We start from the raw sequence: 21854 nt of genomic DNA, 5'->3' as shown, positions 1-21854 counted from the left end.
AAACCCATCTATGGAACATGTCCTCATAACTTGACATTTTTACCCCCGGTATAATTCTAGTGATTCTGTATAGCATCCCCTCCAAGGTCAATATATCCTTCTTGAGGTGCAGTGCCTGGAACTAAATGTAATTCACCAGAATTGTCTAATATGAACATACAAATTAGGAGCAGAAGGCCATTCGGCCCCTCGAGTCTGCTCCACCATTCAATAATATCATGACTGACCTGACTGAGGTCTCAACTCCATACTCCTGCCTACCTCTGATCACCTCTGACTCCCTTGTTAGACAAGAATTTATCTACCCCTGCCTTAAAATATATTCAATGACCCAGCTTCATCGCTCTCTGGGGAAGAAAGTTCCAATGACTCACTACCCTCTGAGAGAAAAATATTCTCCTGATCTCCATCTTGAATGGGAGAGCCCTTATTTTTTAACAGTGTCCCCTAGTTCTAGTCTCTCCCACAAGGGGAAATGTCCTTTCAGCATCCCATTAGGATCTTATTTGCTTCAATAAACAGAGCTCTGTAACATAATTTCTACCCCTGCTCTTCCCCAAATAGCATCATGACATCTTTCTTTCAGGTTTTCCTGAACTGTCTCTCAGTTTTATGGACCAGGCCAAGAGGAGGAACCTCCAAGAACACAGCACTGCCTTGACACAGTGGGAGGAGGTGGTGGCATTGTGGCATAGTCACTGGACTAGCAATCCCAGAGATCCAGGGTATGGTTCTGGGACCTGGGTTTGAATCCCACCATGCAGATGGTGAGATCTGAATGCAATAAAAATCTGGAATTAAAACCATTGCTGATTGTTGTAAAAACCCATCCGACTCACTAACGTCCTTTAGGGAAGTAAATCTACCATCTTTACCTGGTCTGGCCTACATGTGACTCCAGACCCACAGCAATGTGGTTGACTCTTAAATGCCCCCTGGATGAGGACAATTAGGGATGGAGAATAATAAATGCTGGGCCCAGCCAGTGACATCCACATGAATGAATTTTTTTAAAAAGCACTGGATCCACCTCTATCCTGAGGTATGGCAGCCAGGCTGATACCTGGGCAGCTGTTTACATTGTCAATGAAGGCTGCTTCCACCTTAGTCAAATACTGAGGGTTGGTCAGCAATTAAAAAGAAACAAATACTGAAACAAAACTGTGCAGTGAAGACTCACAAGGTTTGGCTGTTGCCGGCATCTTTTAGTTGCTAAAACACAGAAGAAAAAGTACTGGTAACTGTAGTTATCAGATGTACGTTGGTGTCTGATTTTTAAAAAAAAATACTTCATGCCTGGCACCGAGTTTGTTACTGACTGGTAACTAAAGTGTAATTTCTATCGATTAGAGTGATTAAATCGTCGATCGAATTATTATTTTTTTTAAAAAAAGAGCTCCAGCTTCTGCTAAAAGTTGAAAGTATAACTTGGGTTCCTGCGTCCAATGCCTTAGCAGTCGCACAGGGTGTAGACGGTCACAGATGTCACTGTTTCCTGGGTTACTTATTGTTACGTGCTGGAACGGGCCAATAAGAGCGGCAGCTGGGGGCTCAGGCGGTCTCTTTGTTGCGGTTCCGCTCATTCGGGCTCTGCACTCGGCCGGTGTCCTTGTCGTGTCCTTCTCTCCTCTCCCTGCCTCTTGTCCCCTTCTCTCCCTCTTCCTCCTCTCTGTCTGCAACAGGTAAGAGACCGCGCAGCGCTTGTCTCCCTGGCGGGGGCGGGTGGTGTAAAGTAAAGCAAAGCAAAGCAAAGCCAAGCCAGTTCCAGCACCACAACTGAGCGCTTCCCTTCTTGTTAAAGTTGTGCCTTCTTGTAGTACAGAAGTTCCTCTTGGTTCAGGAGACCCCCCCCACCCCCCCACCCCGCCGAGAGCATTTCACGAGCGGGAGACTCATTCATCATGGGAGACGGTTCGGCCCATCCTGCTGGTGCCGGATCTTTGAAAGAGCTGTCCAGTTTAATTCAGGTTCAAGAAACTTTATCGCCAAAACAAAAATAAATAGTGTTTTCTTTTTTTTTTAACCTTGGGAGCTTGATTAGTTCGAATGAGCTTTGAAAACTGTTGAATGAATTGTTTTGAATAATATTTAGTATGGATAAGTTTGCATGAGTCGATGCTGAACGTTTCGAATTGAATTACAGCACTGGCCTCTTTGCGGACCTGAGTTGGACAGTCCTCTCTCTCTCCGTGAGGTTTTTGCCTTTTTGTTCAGCAGCATTTTTCCCTAAAATTACAAATGTGCGGGATTTACCCCGGTTTTTATTTTTAAATAACCAAAGTACTTCGCAGACCTAAACAGAAAGTTAACTTGTGCAGTAGATATGGGAAGAATCCCATCAATGGTTACTAATATGACTTGAGACTAAAAATAGGGAAATTCTAGATATCTGCTAGTGTGCCTGCGTTCAGTCATTCGGGATTTTTTTTACTAGTTGCTATAGCATTGGAATTGTAGATTTATATAAGAAAGGACATTATTTAGAGAAGGTCCTTTTTTAAAATTGCTGTTTGCTTAGTGTTTTATCTGAAATGTTTGGCATAGGCCAGTTATTTTTATTTTCTTCAATTTCCAGCTGTGGATTCAGAGTGACCACTATTACAATTTTTTAGCCAATTCGAGATTCTTGTTGGTACGACTTGTGGTTAATTTTTTTGAGATTCCCAAGTTCTCTGGCTTGGTAACGCCAGTAGATCGCTGAAAGCGTAGTAACTGTCCAAATTCCTTCACTTTAATAAAAAGTAATCTGCTGTCCCTATTCCTGCATCCCAGATTAATTTACATGGAGTTGCCGAATGATTCTCACCCAGAACATGGCAGACTGCTGATCTGTAGCGGGTGGTTATATTCAATCTATTATTCTCTTGGTATTCAATCTATTATTCTCTTGGTGTACGGTCCCACATTAATGTTGATAACAATGGTTGGCATAAAAATCACCATGTACAGTGCACTGTTTGGTTTTTAAAGTTCGTATTGTTAAATTTATAGAACTTGGAGGACCAAGCTTACTTGCTTTAACCACCGCTTCACCTAGTCCTTCTGTTAATGTAACCCTTAAACATGTCTCTGTCACTTTGATTGTTTACATGTCCTCTGTGCCGATTCTAATGGACAACACCCCATAAATGTAACTTATTGCAAAGCCCTGCTGCACGCATTCTGCTCTAGGCTTCACTTGCCTAGAACTCTTCCCATCATTGTCCTGCATTGGTTCCCAGTTCCCCAATGCATTACATTTAAAATCCTCGAATTTAACTATTTTCATGGGCTCTTCCAACCACACGCGCCTCTCCCCTCCCCAGCAGCCACTTTCCCACCATTTCAATCTCATCCAGACCCCCTGAGCACTCAACTTCCTAATTTGCTCCACATCAAGTTCCCCAACCTGCTTTTTCTCCCCAGCTGCTTTATCAATGACCTTTCATCCTTCATAGGATCAGATCAGAAGTGGGGATGTTTACTGATTGATTACTTAAATTAATTATTTTTAAAAAATTCATTCATGGGATGTGGCTAGGCCAACATTTATTGCCCTTCCCTAATTGTTTGGAGGGCATCTAAGAGTCAACCACAGGGCTATGGGTCTGGAGTCACATGTAGGCCAGACCAGGTAGGGACCGAAGAAGGGCTCCTATGACAATGGTTTTGTGGTCATTATCTGACTTTTAATTCCAGATGTTTATTGGATTCAAATTTCACCGTCTGCTGTGCTGGGATTTGAAATCTGGTCCCAGAGTGTTACCCTGGGACTCTGGATGCTAGTCCAGTGACAATACCACTGCACCACCACCATAACAACATTGCACAACATTCAGCACCATTTAGAACTTCTCAGATACTGAAGCAGTCCATTCCAAATGCAGCAAGACCTGGACAATATTCGAGCTTAGGCTGACAGGTGGCAAGTAACATTCATGCCATGAAGGTGCCAGGCAATGATCATCTCCAACAAGAGAGAATCTGACCATCGCCCCTTGACATTCAATGGCATCACTGAATCCCCCACTATCAACATCCTGGGGGGTTAACATTGACCAGAAACTGAACTGGACTAGCCATATAACTACTGTGGCTACAAGCACAGGTCAGAGGCTAGGAATCCTGCAGTGAGTAACTCACCTCCTGACCCCCCAAAGCCTGTCCACCATCTACAAGGCACAGTCAGGAGTGTGATGGAATACTGTCCACTTAGCTGGATGAGTGCAGCTCCTACAACCCTCAAGAAGCTTGACACCATACAGGACAAAGCACCACACTTGACTGGCACCCCATCCACCACCTTCAACATCCACTCCCCCCACCACCAATGCACAGTGGCAGCAGTGTATACCATCCATAAGATACACTTCAGGAACTCACCTAGGTTGCTAGAAAGCACCTTCCAAACCTACAACATCTACCATTTTGAAGGACAAGGGCAGCAGACACATGGGAACACCACCACCTGGAAGTTCCCCTCCAAGCCACTCCCCGCCCTGACTTGGAAATATATCGCCGTTCCTTCACTGTCGCTGGGTCAAAATCCTGGAACTCCCTCCCTAACAACACTGTGGGTGTACCTACACCACAGGGACTGCAGCGGTTCAAGAAGGCAGCTCTTCACCACCTTCTCAAGGGCAATTAGGGATGGGCAATAAATGCTGGCCCAGCCAGCGAAGCCCAAATACCTTGAATGAATAAAAGAGTGACAGAATTTTCAACTGCTTTGGCCTGTCTCTTAGGAATGCACTTGCAAAATTTTCTCCACTTTGCAAATACCTTCTCAACTGAGTTCTTTTTTGTTACCCCATCTCCACTCCTTATCTCTACTATCCTGACGTGACTTCTGTTTCTTTGGGATGTGGTTATTGTAGCTAATACACAACCTTCCACTTCAGGTATTTAAAAAAAAATTGAAGTTTTTAACAGGAGCATTTTAAAAATAACACTGTGATTCTACATGTTTCATTCCCACTTGTCTGAAAAGTAACCATAATGGCCATCATATTGCCAAATCTTTAATCGTCATTCCAATTTTCACTCTCCACTTGCTGTAATTGAAGAGCAGTCCTATTAGTGAAGGTACGTTCATGCTGTTTAATTAGGTATTTGGGAGCATTTTAATGGTAAAAAAGATTAAACGTTTTAGTGAATCATCCAATAGAACATTCGCCAATTAGTGAAAAATATGGATTGTTTAATCCTGCAGTGAGTTGTGTGGCTGGAAAGTTCACTTGGTTTGAGATGTTGAAGCTACTGAAATATTGAAAAGAAATTGACAATGAGGTTGGTGTAACTTGATACAATTTGGCTTACATGTATCTTTCAGAATGTATCAAGTAATATCCTAGAGCATAAGCCAAAGAAACCATTTTGTTGCTGCTGGATGTGCATTACAGAAAGGAATTGAGGATAAAAACAAAAAAACTGCGGATGCTGGAAATCCAAAACAAAAACAGAATTACCTGGAAAAACTCAGCAGGTCTGGCAGCGTCGGCGGAGAAGAAAAGAGTTGACGTTTCGAGTCCTGTCGAAGGGTCATGAGGACTCGAAACGTCAACTCTTTTCTTCTCCGCCGATGCTGCCAGACCTGCTGAGTTTTTCCAGGTAATTCTGTTTTTGTTAAGGAATTGAGGATGCTGTTTTTCACATGAATTGGCATGTGGCCCATATAACTTGATCATCATTCTAGTGCATTTTTACCTCTTGCCTAGTTATTTAGACTGATGACTAACTGCTGCAAGCTGGTAATCACCCATTCAGTTCAAACATGGCAGTCTGAAGATGCATGCAGGTATAAATTCGGGTTTTGGAGATTATTATTGAAATCGGTCTGTCTTTGGTGGTCTGGGATTAACACCATTTTAAACTGTTGTGTTCCTCTCATCCCCAGGTACCATAAAACTGAAAAGAGAGACTTGCAAAGATTTGTGCATCTCATAAGTTATTTTGAAGAATGTTTATTGCGCAGTAACTTATATTCACAAGGCAAAGGGCTTCCGAATATTGTGTTTCCAAACTGGGGTACTAATCTTGTACAAAAACAAAAATACAAAAACCTGGAAAAACTCAGCAGGTCTGACAGCATCTGCGGAGAGGAACACAGTTAACGTTTCGAGTCCGTATGACTCTTCAACAGAACTGTAGTTTCAATCTGTAGTTACATCAATACTTTGAGGGAAAGAAATTACAGTACGTTCTTTAAGTGACCTTGCCTTACTCGGAATCATTTTACGAAGAGGCAAAATGCATATTGCAGTCAAGGCTGAGATAGGCAGATTTTTGATCTCCTGAGTCGAGGGAGTGGGCAGGAAAGTGGAGTTGAGGCAGAAGATCAGCCATAGTCAAATGGAATGACAGAGAAGGCTCAACGGGGCCATATGACCAACTCTTGCTCCATGTGTCCCTGTCAAGGAAGTTTGCTGTCTGGGAAAACGGCTGGATTTTCAACTTCGAGGCAGATGGCTGGAGCCGGGAAATTTCCTGGCTTGATGCACTCGCCTCGGGAGAAAGTATCTGCAATGGCGGGGTGTTCGTTCCAGGATGGTGGGTGCTAACTGGAGTTGGGCCCGCTGCTCCTGGAAACAGCTCTGAGGCAGCCACAGGGTCCGCTGAGTTCCAAGGCAAGCTGCTGGATGCCTCGGTGCTCTGGGACTTTGTACTAATTGTCATAAAAATAGTTAGGCCATCTAGCCCTCAACCCTTACACGCCATGCCCCATATGTTCCAACCTATGCCCCTTCACCCACCCTCAATGGTCCCTTATATTCTCCCTGCCAACATTTACCCCACCATCCACCCTCAATGGCACTTCATCCTCCATGCCAAGCTATGCCCCTCCACCCACCCAATGCCAACCCATTGCACTTCCATGCCCATTCACAGTGTATACTCTCTACAGAATCAACCAACCCTATATTAACAATGCCACATGTGACAAAGCTTTAAACAAAAAAAATCATTCGTTCATAACTTTCTTTAAAGAAACTGCTTTTACAATAGTCCTATAAAAGTGTCAATCACCCAGACCTTTAAAGAATCAATAGCAGAAACTGTAAGCACTTTATACCTCTTGTGTAAATAAACATTGAGCACTTGAGCAAATAGAGCTAAGAGAGAAGACTGTCAATCGGGAAGTGTTTTCCATTGGGCGCAGCTGTTTCAACAGACTAGTGGATGTCTGGGTTCTCGACCATGCCTCCTTCAGCAATCTTGGTTGAGAGCATGGAAAGTATGAGGCTATTGGGAGTAGGTACAAGGGTATGGTAAGACATATGAACTTTCCTTTCAAAAACTTCTCTCATCTAGACTACGGTTCACAACCCCTCTGAGTCCTTGAAAAGCTGTCCCAACTCCACAAAAATTGCATGGGGTTAGGGGATGCCTATCCTTGCAATGGAGCCCGCCAGGCCGAGAGTGCAGGGCGTAGGCTTGTTACCCAGACCAGCCCACACCCTTATCTCGCACTTGTGAAAATTAGGGGCACCAGGAATGAGGCTGGGAATCCGGATTCACATCCCGCCTACTAGGTCTAAGGAGTCTCCCTGACTCCATGAAAACCCAGCCCTAAGTAGCACTTGTGGCTCATTTGGTAACACTTATGCCTCCGAGTCAGAAACTTCTGGATTCAGTTGCCCACAGGGCTTGAGCACAACAGTGGGAGACGGTGGTTCTGTGGTAATATCACTGACTAGTAATCTCAAGGCGCAGACTAATGATCTGGGGATAAGGGTTCAAATCCCACCAGGACAGCTGGCGGAATTTAAATTCCGTTAATAACCTGGAATTGAAAAGTTGGTCTCAGTAATGGTGCCCATGAAACCATTGTCGATTATTGTAAAAACCTATTTGGTTCACTGATGCCCTTTAGGGAAGGAATCTGCCACGTTGACTTGGTCTTGCCTACATGTGACTCCAGACCCTGCAGCAATGCGATTGGCTTGCCACACCACTTCAGAGGGTGGGTAAGAGCCAATCTGTTCAAGGGCAGTTGGAGACAGGCAACTAATGCTGGCCTTGCCCATGACATTCACATTCCATAGAAGAATTAAAAAGGAATCTAGGTTGACACTCCTTTGCAGTACTGAAGGTGGTCTGCACTGTCAGAGGAATCATCTTTCAGCTAAGACATTAAAATAAAGGCCCAGTCTGCCATCTTGGGTGGATGTAAAAGATCCCATACACTGCTTTGAAGAAAAGCAGAGGTATCCACAGTGTTATGTCCAAATTTATCCAACTTTACAAAAAACAATTTTATCTGATCAATATCACACAGCTGTTTTGTGGGAATTTCCTGGGCATAAATTGCCAGCCACATTTCCCACATTACAGCAGAGACTGTACTTCATTGCTTATAAAGTACTTTGGCACATCTGGAAGCCATGATTTGGTGCTATATAAATGCAAGTCTTTTTTTTAAGCAGGTGGGTTTCAGCAAACTAAATGATCCAGAGGCACAAGCTTATAGAAAGAGATTGGGTTGAGGGGAGCGTGGGAATTGGGCAGCTCAATTACCTGGAAATATTACCAGGCCAGAACGATGCGAGTAAAGTTGCATCCTTTGCATTCTCTGGTCCATCAAATCATTCCGCTGCATTGACTTCACTTCAAGAAGTATTCAGTTGGCCATTAGATGCTTTGGAACATCCTGAGGTTGTGAAAGGTGCTACGTAAATGCAAGTCTGTCTTTTCCTTTCCTCCCATATTCAGCCTATTGTCACAATAATACTGATGCTGATTTGAAAGGGTGCCCCTTTCTATTTTTTTCAAACGCATGACCTGTTTGGTCAGGACTATTTTTGAAATGCTCCTGTGAGCTTATGTTTAATCCTCTTGTTATAATGAAGCAGTTTTGATTGGTGAATGTGTGTTTCAAGAACATGTAATAAAAAGGTTCAGATTTCAATTCATCCCAGAACCAGTGAGGAAGCTATTTTAAGAGCTAGCTGCTGCTAATAAAGTCCTAATTTGCCACTTGTCTGGCACTATGACCCAGCTCCCTGAGTAAAATGTTCTGCAGTTGACTTTCTGTCAAAGGGAAGACTAATCAATGGCTGTGCCAACCATAAGTAGAACAAATTAGTTGAGGGAATTTCTCCTGACGTTCTGTCTCCAGTGCAATGACTGCGGGCTGCCTTATTTGAGCGGGTTGTTCAGGTATTGCAAGCCGCTGATTTCGTGAAGCCAAAGTTGGTGTGTGCACACACTCCTTTTTGAAACTGCTGATGTATTTGACGATTACTATGTAATCTGAGAGCTGAGGCTCAGTTTGCTGGCATCGTGTTGCAGAAGTTTTTAGCCAAGGCGACACACCACTTGCAGGACCTCTTTAAAATATTTAAAATGGATACTTGGAAATGATGGCAAGATTGGTTCAGAGGTGGAGATGATATTTCAAGCCATTTCGAGTATCTAAAGACCTCTAGTTACGGGCTTAATTTCTCCCAGTGGCATCACTTCATGCTTTAAATGGAGGTCTGTTGATTAGAGCCAAATACCGATTACTGGCGTGACTTTTTAAAAAAATATATTTATTCGTTCACAGGATGTGGGCGTCGCTGGCTAGACCAGCATTTATTGTCAACCCAGTTGCCCTTTGTCCTGTAATAAACGCCTGCATAATAAAATTGAACAACTCTAATATTCCACACTGACAAGTTCATCAAGAAATTACTGGGGGAATTTGACAGCCAGTAAGTAGATTGTCAAAACTGGCACAAATCAAGATGATACAGCTTTGCACACTTGCACAATTGAGCTATTGAAGTATAGAAATTGAATTTTTTTCTCCCTTTTTATTCTTTCATGGGACATGGGTGTCACTGACAAGGCCAGCATTTGTTGCCCAGCTCTAATTGCTGTTGAACTGAGTGGCTTGCTGGGCCATTTCAGAGGGCAGTTCAGAGTCAACCATGTTGCTGTGAGTCTGGAGTCACATGTAGGCCAAACCCTGTAAAGATGGCAGATTTCCTTCCCTAAAGGACATTAGTGAGCCAGATGGGTTTTTCCAACAATCAATGACATTATTTTCTTACAATAGTGACTGCACTTCAGAAAAGCACTTCAATGTCTGTAAATGCTTCGGTGGTTGTAAAAAGTGCTATGTAAATGCAAGTTTTTTTTTACTCTCTCTCCACAGATCCGTGACCATGTCCATCTTGAAGATCCAAGCCCGTGAAATTTTTGATTCGCGTGGTAACCCCACTGTGGAAGTGGACTTGTACACTGGAAAAGGTCAGCTTTATAAGGACAATGATAGTGCGCTAACTTCTCCTGATCAACTTTGTCTTGTATTGCTAAAGGTTTTAATGGGCTACCAACTATCTCATATTCAGCACAACAGAGAGCATGGATCTGATGGGCCCAATGGCCTCCTTGTATGCCATAATGATTCAATGGGTGAAATTACAGCCCTAACCTTGTGGTGAGTTTGATGGAGAGGACATTCAATCAGGCAGGAGGGTGGTGGATGAGACCTTGCCATCATCCTGCCTCCATCCTGGTTAAGTTTGTGGCAGGATGGCCTTCCTGCACCAACCTCCCCCCCACCCCACCAATTGAATCCCTTAAGTGGCAAGGGGAGAGGGAATAAGAGGTCGACTTATTATGTTTCAGGTTGTTTTGAAGCAGTGTGCTTTTGTTTTAACTGTAGGCCTTTGAAATTTGAAAGTATTCCAAATCATTTCTCATTAGCTACTGGTTGTGTAATTTAATAGCTTAGCCTACTTGGGCAATATAATTGCCAAACAGCAGTCCTGCAATCTATGATAACTGTGAAGCAAGTTACTTTTGCAAATCTTTTCTTCTTGCATTCACAATCTGTTAATCCTGCATAAAATTTTCACAATGTGGATATTTCTTAATGTGTTTGTGCCTTTTTTGAGCTGTGGTAGTTTCCTCGGTTTCACTGATATTGTCCACTTCTGGGCACCACGCTTTAGGGAAGATGTGAAGGCATTAGAGAAGGTGAGGAAAAGATTCCAGAGAATGGTTCCACGTACAAGGAACTTCAATTATATGGGTAGATTGGAGAAGCTGGGACTGTTCTCCTTGGAGAAGAAAAGATTGAGAGGAGATTTGATAGAGGTAGTAAAGAGCATGAGGGATCTGGATAGAAGACATAGGGAGAGACTGTTCCCATTGGCAGAATGATCGAGAACCTGAGAGCATTGATTTAAGGTAAATGGTGACATGAGGAAAATCTCTTTCAGGCAGTGTGAGGTTAGGATCTAGAATGCGCTGCCTGAGATTGTGGTGGAGGCAGATTAGACCAAGGCCTTTGAGAGAGGGAGAATTGGATAACTATCTGAAGAGAGGAAATTTACAGGGCTACGAGGAAAAGACGTGGCAGTGGGAATGAGGTGAGCTGTTCTTGCAGAGAACCAACAGGGACACGACTATTTTGAAAATATATTGTGAACTAAAGTTTTGGTGACATTTTGACGTTACAGATTAATGGCCTTTAAGTTTCGACATAAACCTTTTCCTATTAAGCAAGGCCCTCTGGTCCATTTCAAGCACTCAAATATAACAGAATTTGTGCCTGTCATGGGTAGGTAGGTAATTAGCCATAGTCTACAAGGGACTGTAGGTGTCTTTGTCAATTAGAGACAATTGATTACATAGCTTGAGGGACACCTCCCTGCATCAAGCATGAAGCAGGGGAGGAAGCAAGTTCCCAGGTCTACCTCAGCCAGAACAGGAATTGAATCCCTGCTGTTGGCATTAATCTGAAGCACAGGCTAGCCATCTAACCAACTGAGCTAAACAGACCCTGTGCCTATTATATGACCTCCAATTTATATTGAAATGTTTTTATAGTCAAATTAATTTTTAAAAATCCTGGGTCAAAATGTGTTCCACAGAAGAAACTAAAATAACCAAACGCTTAGTATAATCTGTGCTTTGTGGTTGCTTAAAATGATGCAGGAGCTTGGAATTCCTGATAGCGAGAGGTGCCGTGTGTTTGTCCTTTTATAACCCATAAAATTGGCTGAGCGCTTTTTGGCACGGGTATAGGTCTGTCATGCAAAGTAAGTTATGTATTTGACTCTCTTCCTTAACTGCCTTAATGTGCCAGTTTTTGCAGTATGAGTGTATTCGGATCAGCAGTTTAGTTGTGAGTGTTTGCTTCTTGAACTGGAAGTTGCACATTTCAAAGTTGTGCAATAGTTCAATCTGCCAGTATCAATTTAGATTAGTTATCTTCCAGTCTGCTGCTTTGAGTAATATGTTTCTGAACTCTGAATTCAGAGTAGGAAAGGAACCCAACATAGCCAAGTACAGTATCACCCTACTGAAGCCAGACCAGCTGTCACTTGTTTGATTTATGGATTAGCATTTCTTGGGTTCAGCATCTGTCTGCTCCTCACTGACTGAAGGGGGCTGTGTAGGATGTAACCGAGTCTCTTGCTGATTGAATACATTTTGCTGAGGCTGATGTAAACCCCAGAGAATAGATGCAGTGGCATTGCCCGTGTAGAGGCCTGTAACTTGGCTCAAAGATAAATATAGCTGTCTGTTCAGTAATTCGACCTGCTTTACTTGAGGTCTCAGACTGGATATTAAGGCTGAAAACCCTTTGCATTAGATAGCACTTGATATGCTGTGGGTTCTAGGGATCCAAATCTAGGTACGGAATCAACTGAGCAGTAGCACACTGTACTGATTTGAAGGGAATGCTGCATCCCTTCAGTATCTACTAAATTCAATTTAACCCTAAGCTGACAAATCCCCGTGCCTAGTTTTAATCCTTGGGTTTCAAACTGGAGTGTTTTCTTGAGATAACAAAGCATTCTGGAAATGCAAAGCTAGTCACAAATGAAGGGGCGTAAGGAGAGGCAGCTAGTGATGGCAGTAGATAAAAATTTTGCCCCTCTTTACCTTCTGAAACATGAGTTTGAATCCATTCTCCGTGATCTCTGCTGCCCTAGTTTGAGCATTTTTAATATATTTAAAAGGTAATTGCAAAGCAAATTGTTTAACCCAGTTAATTTTTCGACTGAGCCAAATATTTCACTCACTGTGGCATACGTTGCTTTTCTCAGCTACTAATTAGCTTCTTTGAAAATTCAGGGGTTTTGGTGAAGCAAATAGAGGAAAACACATTGGTGAGTACTGGAGATTATAAAAAAAGTGTAATATGATTATTTGAAAGAAGAGGTTAGGGGGAAATGTTTTCACACAAAAGGTTGTTAAGAAATGGAATTCCCTACCAGAAAGAGTGGTGGAAACAGTATCCATAGTCGTGTTTGAAAGGGAAGTGGATAAATCTTTGAATAAAGAAAGCAAATTAGAGGTGAGATGGAAACAGCAGGGGGATGGGACTGAATTGTCAGCTCAAACTGGAACAGGCAAAATGGGCCAAATGGTCTTAATGCGTTCAGAATGTTACAGCAGATTAATTTTGGTTGCAAGGTTTGAGATGAAAGTATAGAATAGGAGTTGTTTGGACAAGCTGTTATCACCAGCCTCGGGCTCTTGGCAGCCGAATGCTGAGCAAGCATTGCTTTTGTATAGATATTGAAGCTGAAGGCAGAATTATTTGATGTTGGATCCAATTTCTTGAATTACAACAGCCACACACACACGCACGTACAATTTGGAATAGGAATTTCAACCACTACTTGGGAAAGTGATAGATGTCTTTTACTGAATTATAGTTTAGAAAACATGGGTTACACTTGATGAACATCCCATAATATCACCATCTTTAACTCTGTCTCCAGCTGTAACATCAGGATTAAAATCTTTAATTTAAGACCAACCAGTTCAAATTAGCAGTTAGCTTACATTTTCTCCAGGACAGTCTAGTGAGCACCTTTTGTCTGTGCCCATACTTTAACACTCATACTTTACTGGGTGTTGCCTGTGGCTTTAAGAACAACTTGGGGGGTGGGGGGAGGGGGGAGGCATTAAATCATCTGGACAGAGTTTTCTGTTGTTTTGAGCCTAGAAACCGGAAACAGCTATAGCCGGATCAGGTTTCCGTTTGAAATCGGGTGTGGGTACTTGACCTCTCGGCTGACCCACTTTCACCATAGCTGATCTATATAAACCTTTCCTCCAAAATCAGGAAAAGTCCCAGCTGTACTGGTATCTAGATGTGACGACTAACCACTTGTACGTCTTTGTTACCCCTAGACCAGCGGTTTTCGAACTCTTTAGCCAATGGTCCACTTAGGGGGAGCAAAAGACCTCACAGAACACCCACTGGTCCTAACCCGCCCACTTTCACCAGCCACCACAACAAAATTTCATCAAAATTAATGGGAACTTATGGAAATTCAAAATATTTTGCTGCATTTTCTCTACTAAATAAGTCTATGTGCATTCATACATATTAAATACCATCAGTAAATTATTGGATCATGGCAGAAAGAAAAGTATAGACATTTTCATATTATGAGCATTAATATTACAAGTGAACACACTTGAGACATTATAATGATAATATCACAGTCTTTTGAGAAACTAACACCTACAACTATATTTTTTGAAAAGGAAGGTGTGTGTTTCTTAGGCCCCAGAATGTAAGCGGTCACTTTATATTAGCAGCAACAAGCTTTCATGAGTTTAAATAAAGAGGATTATTTATTCATGCATTCACCCTGAAAGTCTAAATGCTACACCACCTGCACACGCAAGAAAAATAAATTAGAGAACATTGCACTTTTACCAGCTGTAACCAAAAGAATAATTCATAGCTCATGTGTTTGGCTTGTCGTGGGCAAGACAGTCATTGCGGGCCCATTGAAGGTGGCATTTTCACTCTGAAAGGGTAGTTTAAGTAGGTTTGTATATCAGGATTATTGCAGGATTCCCTGGAAGGGATGCATATTCAACAGGTCACGAGGTGAGTCATTTGAAGTTTTCAGGTTTTGTTTGTTCTTGTGGGCTTTGAGAAAGGAACAGACTGGGAGGCTTTTAAGATGTAACAGTGTACAAGTTTTTAAAAACACATGGATCTTATTGCCTTTGGCTTCTGCTGCTGTTCTCTGTAGGTGGTGAACTTGTGCAGACTGACCAGTTTCTCTCTGGTTCTTGGGATAATAGATTTGGTATCTGCAGCTGGTTTCAGTCACATGACGGCAAGGTCCAGTGCCTTCCATTGTCCATGTAATGGGTGGGGGGCAGGGTGATTGATCGATTCACTAAATCTTTCATGCTGTATTAACCACCCAGATATGGCAACATGGGAATTGGGTGATGTTACAGAATTATACGGAGATATAAATGGAATAAGATCTGATACATTTGGCTTAAGAAATGATAACTTTATGGTTTTAAAAAATTTTTAAAATTCTTTTATGGTTTGTGGGCATCACTGGAGCGGCCACCATTTGTTACCCATTCCTAATTGCCCTTGAGCTGCGTGCCTTGCTAGGGAATTTCAGAGGGTAATTAAGAGTCAATTGCTGTGGGTCTGGAGTCACATGTAGGCCAGACCAGGTAAGGATGGCAGATTTCCTTCCCTAAAGGGCATTCGTGAACCAGTTGGGTTTTTTTTTTACAACAATTGAGAGTTTTTTATTCCAGATTTAGTAAATGAATTAAAATTCCACCCGCTGTTGTGGCAGGATTTGAACCCATGCCCCCGGAGCATTAACCTGGGCCTAGTCCAGTGACATTACCAATACACCATCGTCTCCACACTGATATAGTATTTGTTTGGTCCATGCCATTGAGTATATTTTGAATAGATAACAAGATAAAGAATCTAACCAGCCACATGAGAGCAATAAAACGATGGAATAAAACTCATGATCGAAGGCTTGGTTCATTTGACTCAATACTTGTGGGTCACTGTTCCCAACATTCACTTGGGACTTAAATAGGAGTATCTCATGCATTATAATTACTAAATCTTGTACTTGTCTGCTAGGAATTAGTTCTCTCCCTAAATTGGGAACTATAGTCCTGAAACTGCCTAAGCTTCTTATAATAATCGCGTGAAGTGTTTGTTTCTTGGCAATGTGTAGTGTCTTTACACATCTTTGAAGATGCTTCACCATTCATTCCTTTTTGAAGTGAATACTTGGATAAAAAAGACCTCCCAGATCTGTGGAAGAGTTGCCAGGTAATGTGGTTTCTTTTACAGTATAATTATCTAACTGAAAATTCTCTTTCCCAGGTTTCTGGGTTGTTTTGCTTAATAAAAGTATTAACCTTTAACCCATAGCCAAAATGGAGTCATGTTTTATGAATGGGTCAGATTTGTTTTGATAACAATTTTGCTTATGGCAATTGTGAATTTTGAAGGTGAAATGCTATCCAAATTATTGTCCAAATTACAAACTCCAGTTCTTCCAATGTTTGATTTAAGAACAAAAGGTTCAGACTCCTGTCAATAGCCCCCATCTGAGCAGTGCTTGGACTTTTTTGCATTGTAGGGTGGGGAGAATATTTGGAGAGAGCTACGGTAGGATAATAAGGGCTTATAGTTACAAGAACATCAGGGTTTGATTTGAGGAGGGTTTGAATGAGAAGTCTTGCATGGTTTTGCCTTCCTAACTGAGCAGTGCTGTACAGTTGAGTTATACAATTGTCAATCTCCCTTTTTTTAACATGCTTTCTAAACACACACCTTTGATAAGTTTTTATGTTGGCCCTCCTAATATCTCCTCTTCTGGCTTGGTGACAATTTTTGATGGTCTATGTGAAATGCCTTGAAATGCTTTAAGGACTATCCAAATGTAAGTTAATGTTTGTTTTTCTCTTGTTCAATTTTTGCAGCTTGGATTAAGAGTCAGTTGGCATTAAATGTGGATGAAAAAGTGCCTTTTTATAGTGGGGGGTTCCAGGACAAAATAACTTTTTTTTAACTAACCCAGCAATTTGTATTGTAAGTGATTTGCTGGTATTCGTTGCTTGCTTAGCTTGGCAGCCTTTTTGTGTAACGCAGTTTGACCTTTCAAAGCAAGAACAACAGGGCTGGACAGATCAGTCACAATTTATTAGATTGCTTGATGAATTTTATTCAACTGACCTTTTTATTTAATGGGTCCAGACAAATTCTGCAAAGTACTGACTGCACACTTTGAAAGAACTCAGGAGGGAGATCATTCATGCTGATGTCATATTGTTGAAGTGTTAATCTAGAGGCTAGGACTGTTCCCTTTGATTGGGAGGATATTCACATAGTTCTAATTTTCAAAAAGGGTGACCACTTGAATCCTGGGAACCCTTTAGCCTGACATTAGTTATGGGAATGATGCTTGACTGGATCACAAGATTGCCTGATTAAAGAAAAGGGCAGCAGAGGCACTTAACATAGCTTTGGGGGAAGAAAAGGTCGTGTCTTACTAATTTGCTAGCATTTGTTTTGTGAACAAGTTGCTAGGTTACTGTACAAGTAGACAGTGGAAAAGGTCCCTCCAAATAAGTTACTCTACAAGACGGATTCTTGTGCAATCAATGAGATGTTGCTACAATGGCTTAAGAATTGGCTGTTTCAGTAGACAGGATGTAGTAATTAACAGTTGTGAATTTGCTTAAGACTATAGTTATCATTGATGTTTCACAGAGATAGGTGTTAGGGCTATTGTTTGCTTTTTTTTCTCTCTTAATATCTTAAATGACCTGGATAGAGGTGTTTGGGAGAATGGGGTTCATGGGTGTTGCAACTATTTGTGCATGTGTTAAAACAATGGAGGAGAATAAATTTCTGCAAGCATATTTAGATGTGTTGGCTGAATGGGCCATATCCTGGCAGGTGGAATTTAACCCAGGTCAGTGCAGAGTTGCATATTTGGGTGGAACATACATCAAGCATGCTGACAGGGAGCAGAACTGAAAACAATTGAGCAAAGAGAATCTTGATTCTAGTCCACCAATGCAAAAATATCATAACAGAGATCTCAAAATTGAGGGGCTTGGACAGTGGAAGGAAAATCTTCCCATTTGACTAGTAAGTCAGTAACCAGGTGGAGACTAAATTTGGTCTTTTGGCAAAAGAACCAGAGGAGATGAGAAATATTCAGTGAGTTACAATCTGGAATGCACAGTCTGTAAGGACAAGAAGTAGAATCAGTATTAACTTTGAAAAGAACATTGGATCTCACACCATCTATTTATTCCTGGAGTTGAAGCTTAAATATTTATATTTACTTAACCAACCATGCATAAAAGATGGTTTCAAAACTTGCAATTGGAGAAACTTCTCAATTTTTAAAGGTTTCATACTCATGCCATAAAAATCCACAGAAACAGAATGCAGAGTAGGTCACAGTGAGGATAAATTCTGTTTCCAGTAGTGAGATCTGCGAACTAACGCAACTGGAAGATTCTGATATTTGAAGTCGAGGTCTTCAGCTGGTGGATTTGATGGACTGACGTAAAAGACTGGGGAGGCTTGGATGTGTTGTAGTTAGGTGGCAACTCGCTAAATTCTGCAATCTTCAAGACTTCTCATTGACTTGCGCTCTGGTTTCACACGACCCTGGGTGAAAATACAGACAAAATGCCGCTAATTTATACAAGTGTGGATTCTTGAGGCCAGATCTGTGAGCAGAAACCTTTATCCTAAAGATTGGAACATTTGGAGTGGATTGCCTTGTTCATGTGACGGAATATCATCTTGCAGTTCCACTGGCGAGCTCTACGCTGAACAAAAGAGTCAAGTCCAGCAATGGTGCTTCAGTTCATGGTCCAGAGATGGTCTGCCATATATATGTGACTCTAACCACCGGTCACTTGACTCTGACAGACAGTATGAACGCTTCAGTTGTGGAAATGTTCTGTGAAACCAAAGGACTTTGTTGTTAATTAAAATCATCCTGCTTTAGGATCCCAGTCACACTGCCGGTACATTTCCAAATCTTGATACTCGTTGGCACTGGTGGTGTCATGTTCCTTGAAAAATTAGAAGGTTTAAATTGTATTTACACGAGTTGACAATGTTGCTATATCCATTTAAAAAGACAACTTCTTTTGTGCAAAATGCGAAACTGGTGTTTTTATTTTTGATGGAGAAAAGAAAAGACTGCAGGAGGGACTGTTTCAGAATAAATTGGTCTTTGTACAACTGCATTTGAAGGCAAAGCACCTTCAACCACCAAACTGAAGAAGACTTTTCTAATTTTCCTAAATGTTAAATATTTGATACGTACACAGTGGTTTCCATCTTTGTGCTCTAGTATTTCAGGTTGCATGAATGGGTGAAATTGCATCTCCTCTAGACCCGAGGTTGATGAAGGAATCGATTGGGTCAATGCATTTGTAAAGAATGTTTCATATACTGTAATATTTTTCACACCCCAGTGACCCCAGTAAAAATGGTACATTACTTTCTGGGAAATAATGAAAAACTGGCAAGTTTGCATTAACAAAGTTGACGCCTGATTAGTTTAATTTAACTATCCTGACAATTGCATTTCCAAATTTCTTCTATCCTTTGGCTGCATTACAAAATATTCTGGGGAGACTCGATGATGGTCTCTGACCTCAAGAATTCTGATATCTTTTTAAATGTTGTTGCTTATTTGAATAAATTTGTGAAAGTAAAGCTTGTATTGATTTAGCACCTTGAATCTCAAATGTGCTTCATTTGCAATGAATTACTTTGAAGTGCCGTAACTTGTCTTGTAGATAAATAAGTTGATGTGCCACCATCTATTAAATCTAAAGGTTGTATCAAAGACACCAGAACCTGAGCAGCAATTTTTCAGTTTTATCTCCAACTGTGTACAACTTAAATGCTCTTTTTTTTTTAACTTGACTGCAGGGCTGTTCAGAGCTGCTGTTCCCAGTGGTGCCTCTACTGGCATTTATGAAGCACTAGAACTTCGAGATGGTGACAAGACGCGATTTTTGGGCAAAGGTAAATCTGCTTGCTCCACTTAATTTTCAGTTATCATATCAATTTTGTGATTATGTTCCCTCAATGAATCTGACAATATTTGGAGGGAAAGTTTGCAAGGAGGTAAAACTAACCGATAAATGGCAGATTACAGGTGTGTGCCGTCCAAAAAAGTTAAATTCCGTGACCCAACTCTTTTGCTTGTGACAGCAAGTGTACATTACTGACTGCCCTGTGAGGTAGTTTTAAAATTTGATGTGAATAGCTAGCGTGCTAAAGCCTAATCAAGTATGGGAGTTGGATTAATGAGATGTTTAAATCTTCAAGTTCAGGTAGGGGGAAGAAGTTGACTAGTTTCAGCATTGTAATACAAGTAGGAGATTGGAGTGCTGCTTTGAGTTTTGTTAGATATCCTTTCGAAGCCATGTCAATAGCTTAGCATCTTATAGTTGGAGAAATGCTCCATTAGGGATGCATCTTGCTCAGGCTTTGGCACTAATGGTAACGTTAACTGACTTAATTGGCTTTCTGTTCTTTGGCAGTTTCATTTATAGTTGGCAGCCTCTGCTTGCAATTTTAATTGTAGGAGATCGGTCCACCATGTGCAGTCTAGAGGTAAATGTTGTTCCAAAGTTATCTCAGATAACATTACGGTGCTTTGCCCGGTGCATTTGTGATGTTTGCACAACCCAAGTCTTGATGTTTTAGAAGCAGGCTTCTGCTCGCAACCCTGTTGGGTGCTAATAGCAACCAATTTATCATTGGCTAGCTATGTGCTTGTTGTCTTCGCTTCTCAATGTTACACTGGCATGACTTTCTTTGCTGTTGATGGAATGCTAGTATTGCAACCAACAATCTGCCAAATGTTTAATTGGGCTGCTACTCAATTGGAGGCACTAGTTTGAAGATGCGAGACTGCAGTTGTGCATTGCTTAAATATTTTTGAGCGTCAGGAACAAAAATTTGCATTTATAAGATGTCGTTAATGTAGTAAAACGTGTCAAGGTGCTTCACAGCATAATCAGACAAAGGTTTATGCCAAACCAAGGAAAGAGACCTTATGACAGGTGGTCAAAAGCTTAGACAAATAGATAAGTTTTAAGGAGCCTCTTAAAGGAGAGGGAGGTTTAGACAGTAAATGCCAGAACTAGGGCCGAAACAGCTGAAGGCATGGCCACCAATAGCGGGGCAACGAAAAGGTGCTGTACAAGGTTAAATACACAAGGCCAGAACGGGACAAATGTTGAGTTCTTGTAGGAGGAGGAGGCTGGAGATGAGGAGGAGAGGGAGGGATCTGATTTTTGTTTTGCTTTCTGCCAGGGAATGAGGCTAATTGCAGGGCTTCTGTTGGGTTCCAGTTGACTGCTAACTCAGCACAGACTGTCCATCAAACCTGGCACATTCCTAAAGTCACTGAGCTAAAAGAACAACAATTCAGCCTTCCCATTTCAGCACTGCATGTAATGTCCATTCAGGGGCCTGTCATTTTGCACACATTTGAAATGTGCAACAGTTGGTTTACAGAGGGAATTTAGGCTGGATTATTCTTCATAGACAGAGCTCTTGTGTTGTGCCGTAGCTGACTCATTTAGGTTAGCAGATGCAAATACTTTAATGTGCAGTGATTCTGGAAAAACTGACAAGGTTTCCAGAAATGGAATCAATTGTGCCTAAGAACTTGGCATTGAATTTTCTGTGTAGTCTGCTGAAGCTTATTTACAGATTTTATGCCGTAATATTATCTAGTACAGAACTACTATCCATGATCTGGCTTGAGAGGGGTCTTTGTACTTTCAGGACAAATATGAAATAATGGAACTGGAGGGACCATCTGATGCATTTTATCAGATATCCTTCTTGTCTAACCGAACAGAAGTGCTAGCGTACTTCGCTTTCTGAGCCGATTCAGCCTATTTTAAAGACTTGGAATGCCAAATTCATATTGAGGGACACTTGACTTGTGACTTATAAAGTGCAGTGAAATTAAGTGGATCCTGCACAGGCTGGGCTTGTCAATCTTTTACTTTTAGGTCATATGTAGCACTTAAATTGCCCCACAGTGTATTAGGAAATG

At 41.5% G+C, this 21854-nt stretch overlaps 1 protein-coding gene across 2 annotated transcripts in view; it reads left to right on the top strand.

Annotated features, from left to right (window-relative positions):
- Positions 1-1527: 1527 nt before the first annotated feature.
- eno1a (enolase 1a, (alpha)) overlaps positions 1528-21854 on the top strand; it is a 56538-nt gene continuing 36211 nt past the window's right edge. Inside the window, exons 1-3 of one of the 2 annotated variants that reach the window (XM_041206684.1) lie at positions 1528-1682; positions 10121-10215; positions 19706-19801. In XM_041206684.1, the coding sequence (XP_041062618.1) occupies positions 10131-10215; positions 19706-19801 (181 nt within the window). In that variant the 5' untranslated portion in view covers positions 1528-1682; positions 10121-10130. The remainder of the gene's footprint in view (positions 1683-10120; positions 10216-19705; positions 19802-21854) is intronic. The other variant, XM_041206683.1, reaches the window with a different exon arrangement.

This window comes from Carcharodon carcharias, chromosome 15 (assembly GCF_017639515.1).
Source record: "Carcharodon carcharias isolate sCarCar2 chromosome 15, sCarCar2.pri, whole genome shotgun sequence".
NCBI lineage: Eukaryota > Metazoa > Chordata > Chondrichthyes > Lamniformes > Lamnidae > Carcharodon > Carcharodon carcharias.
Note: the sequence above shows the minus strand (reverse complement) of the source record. Positions and strands in the feature narration are given on the sequence as shown.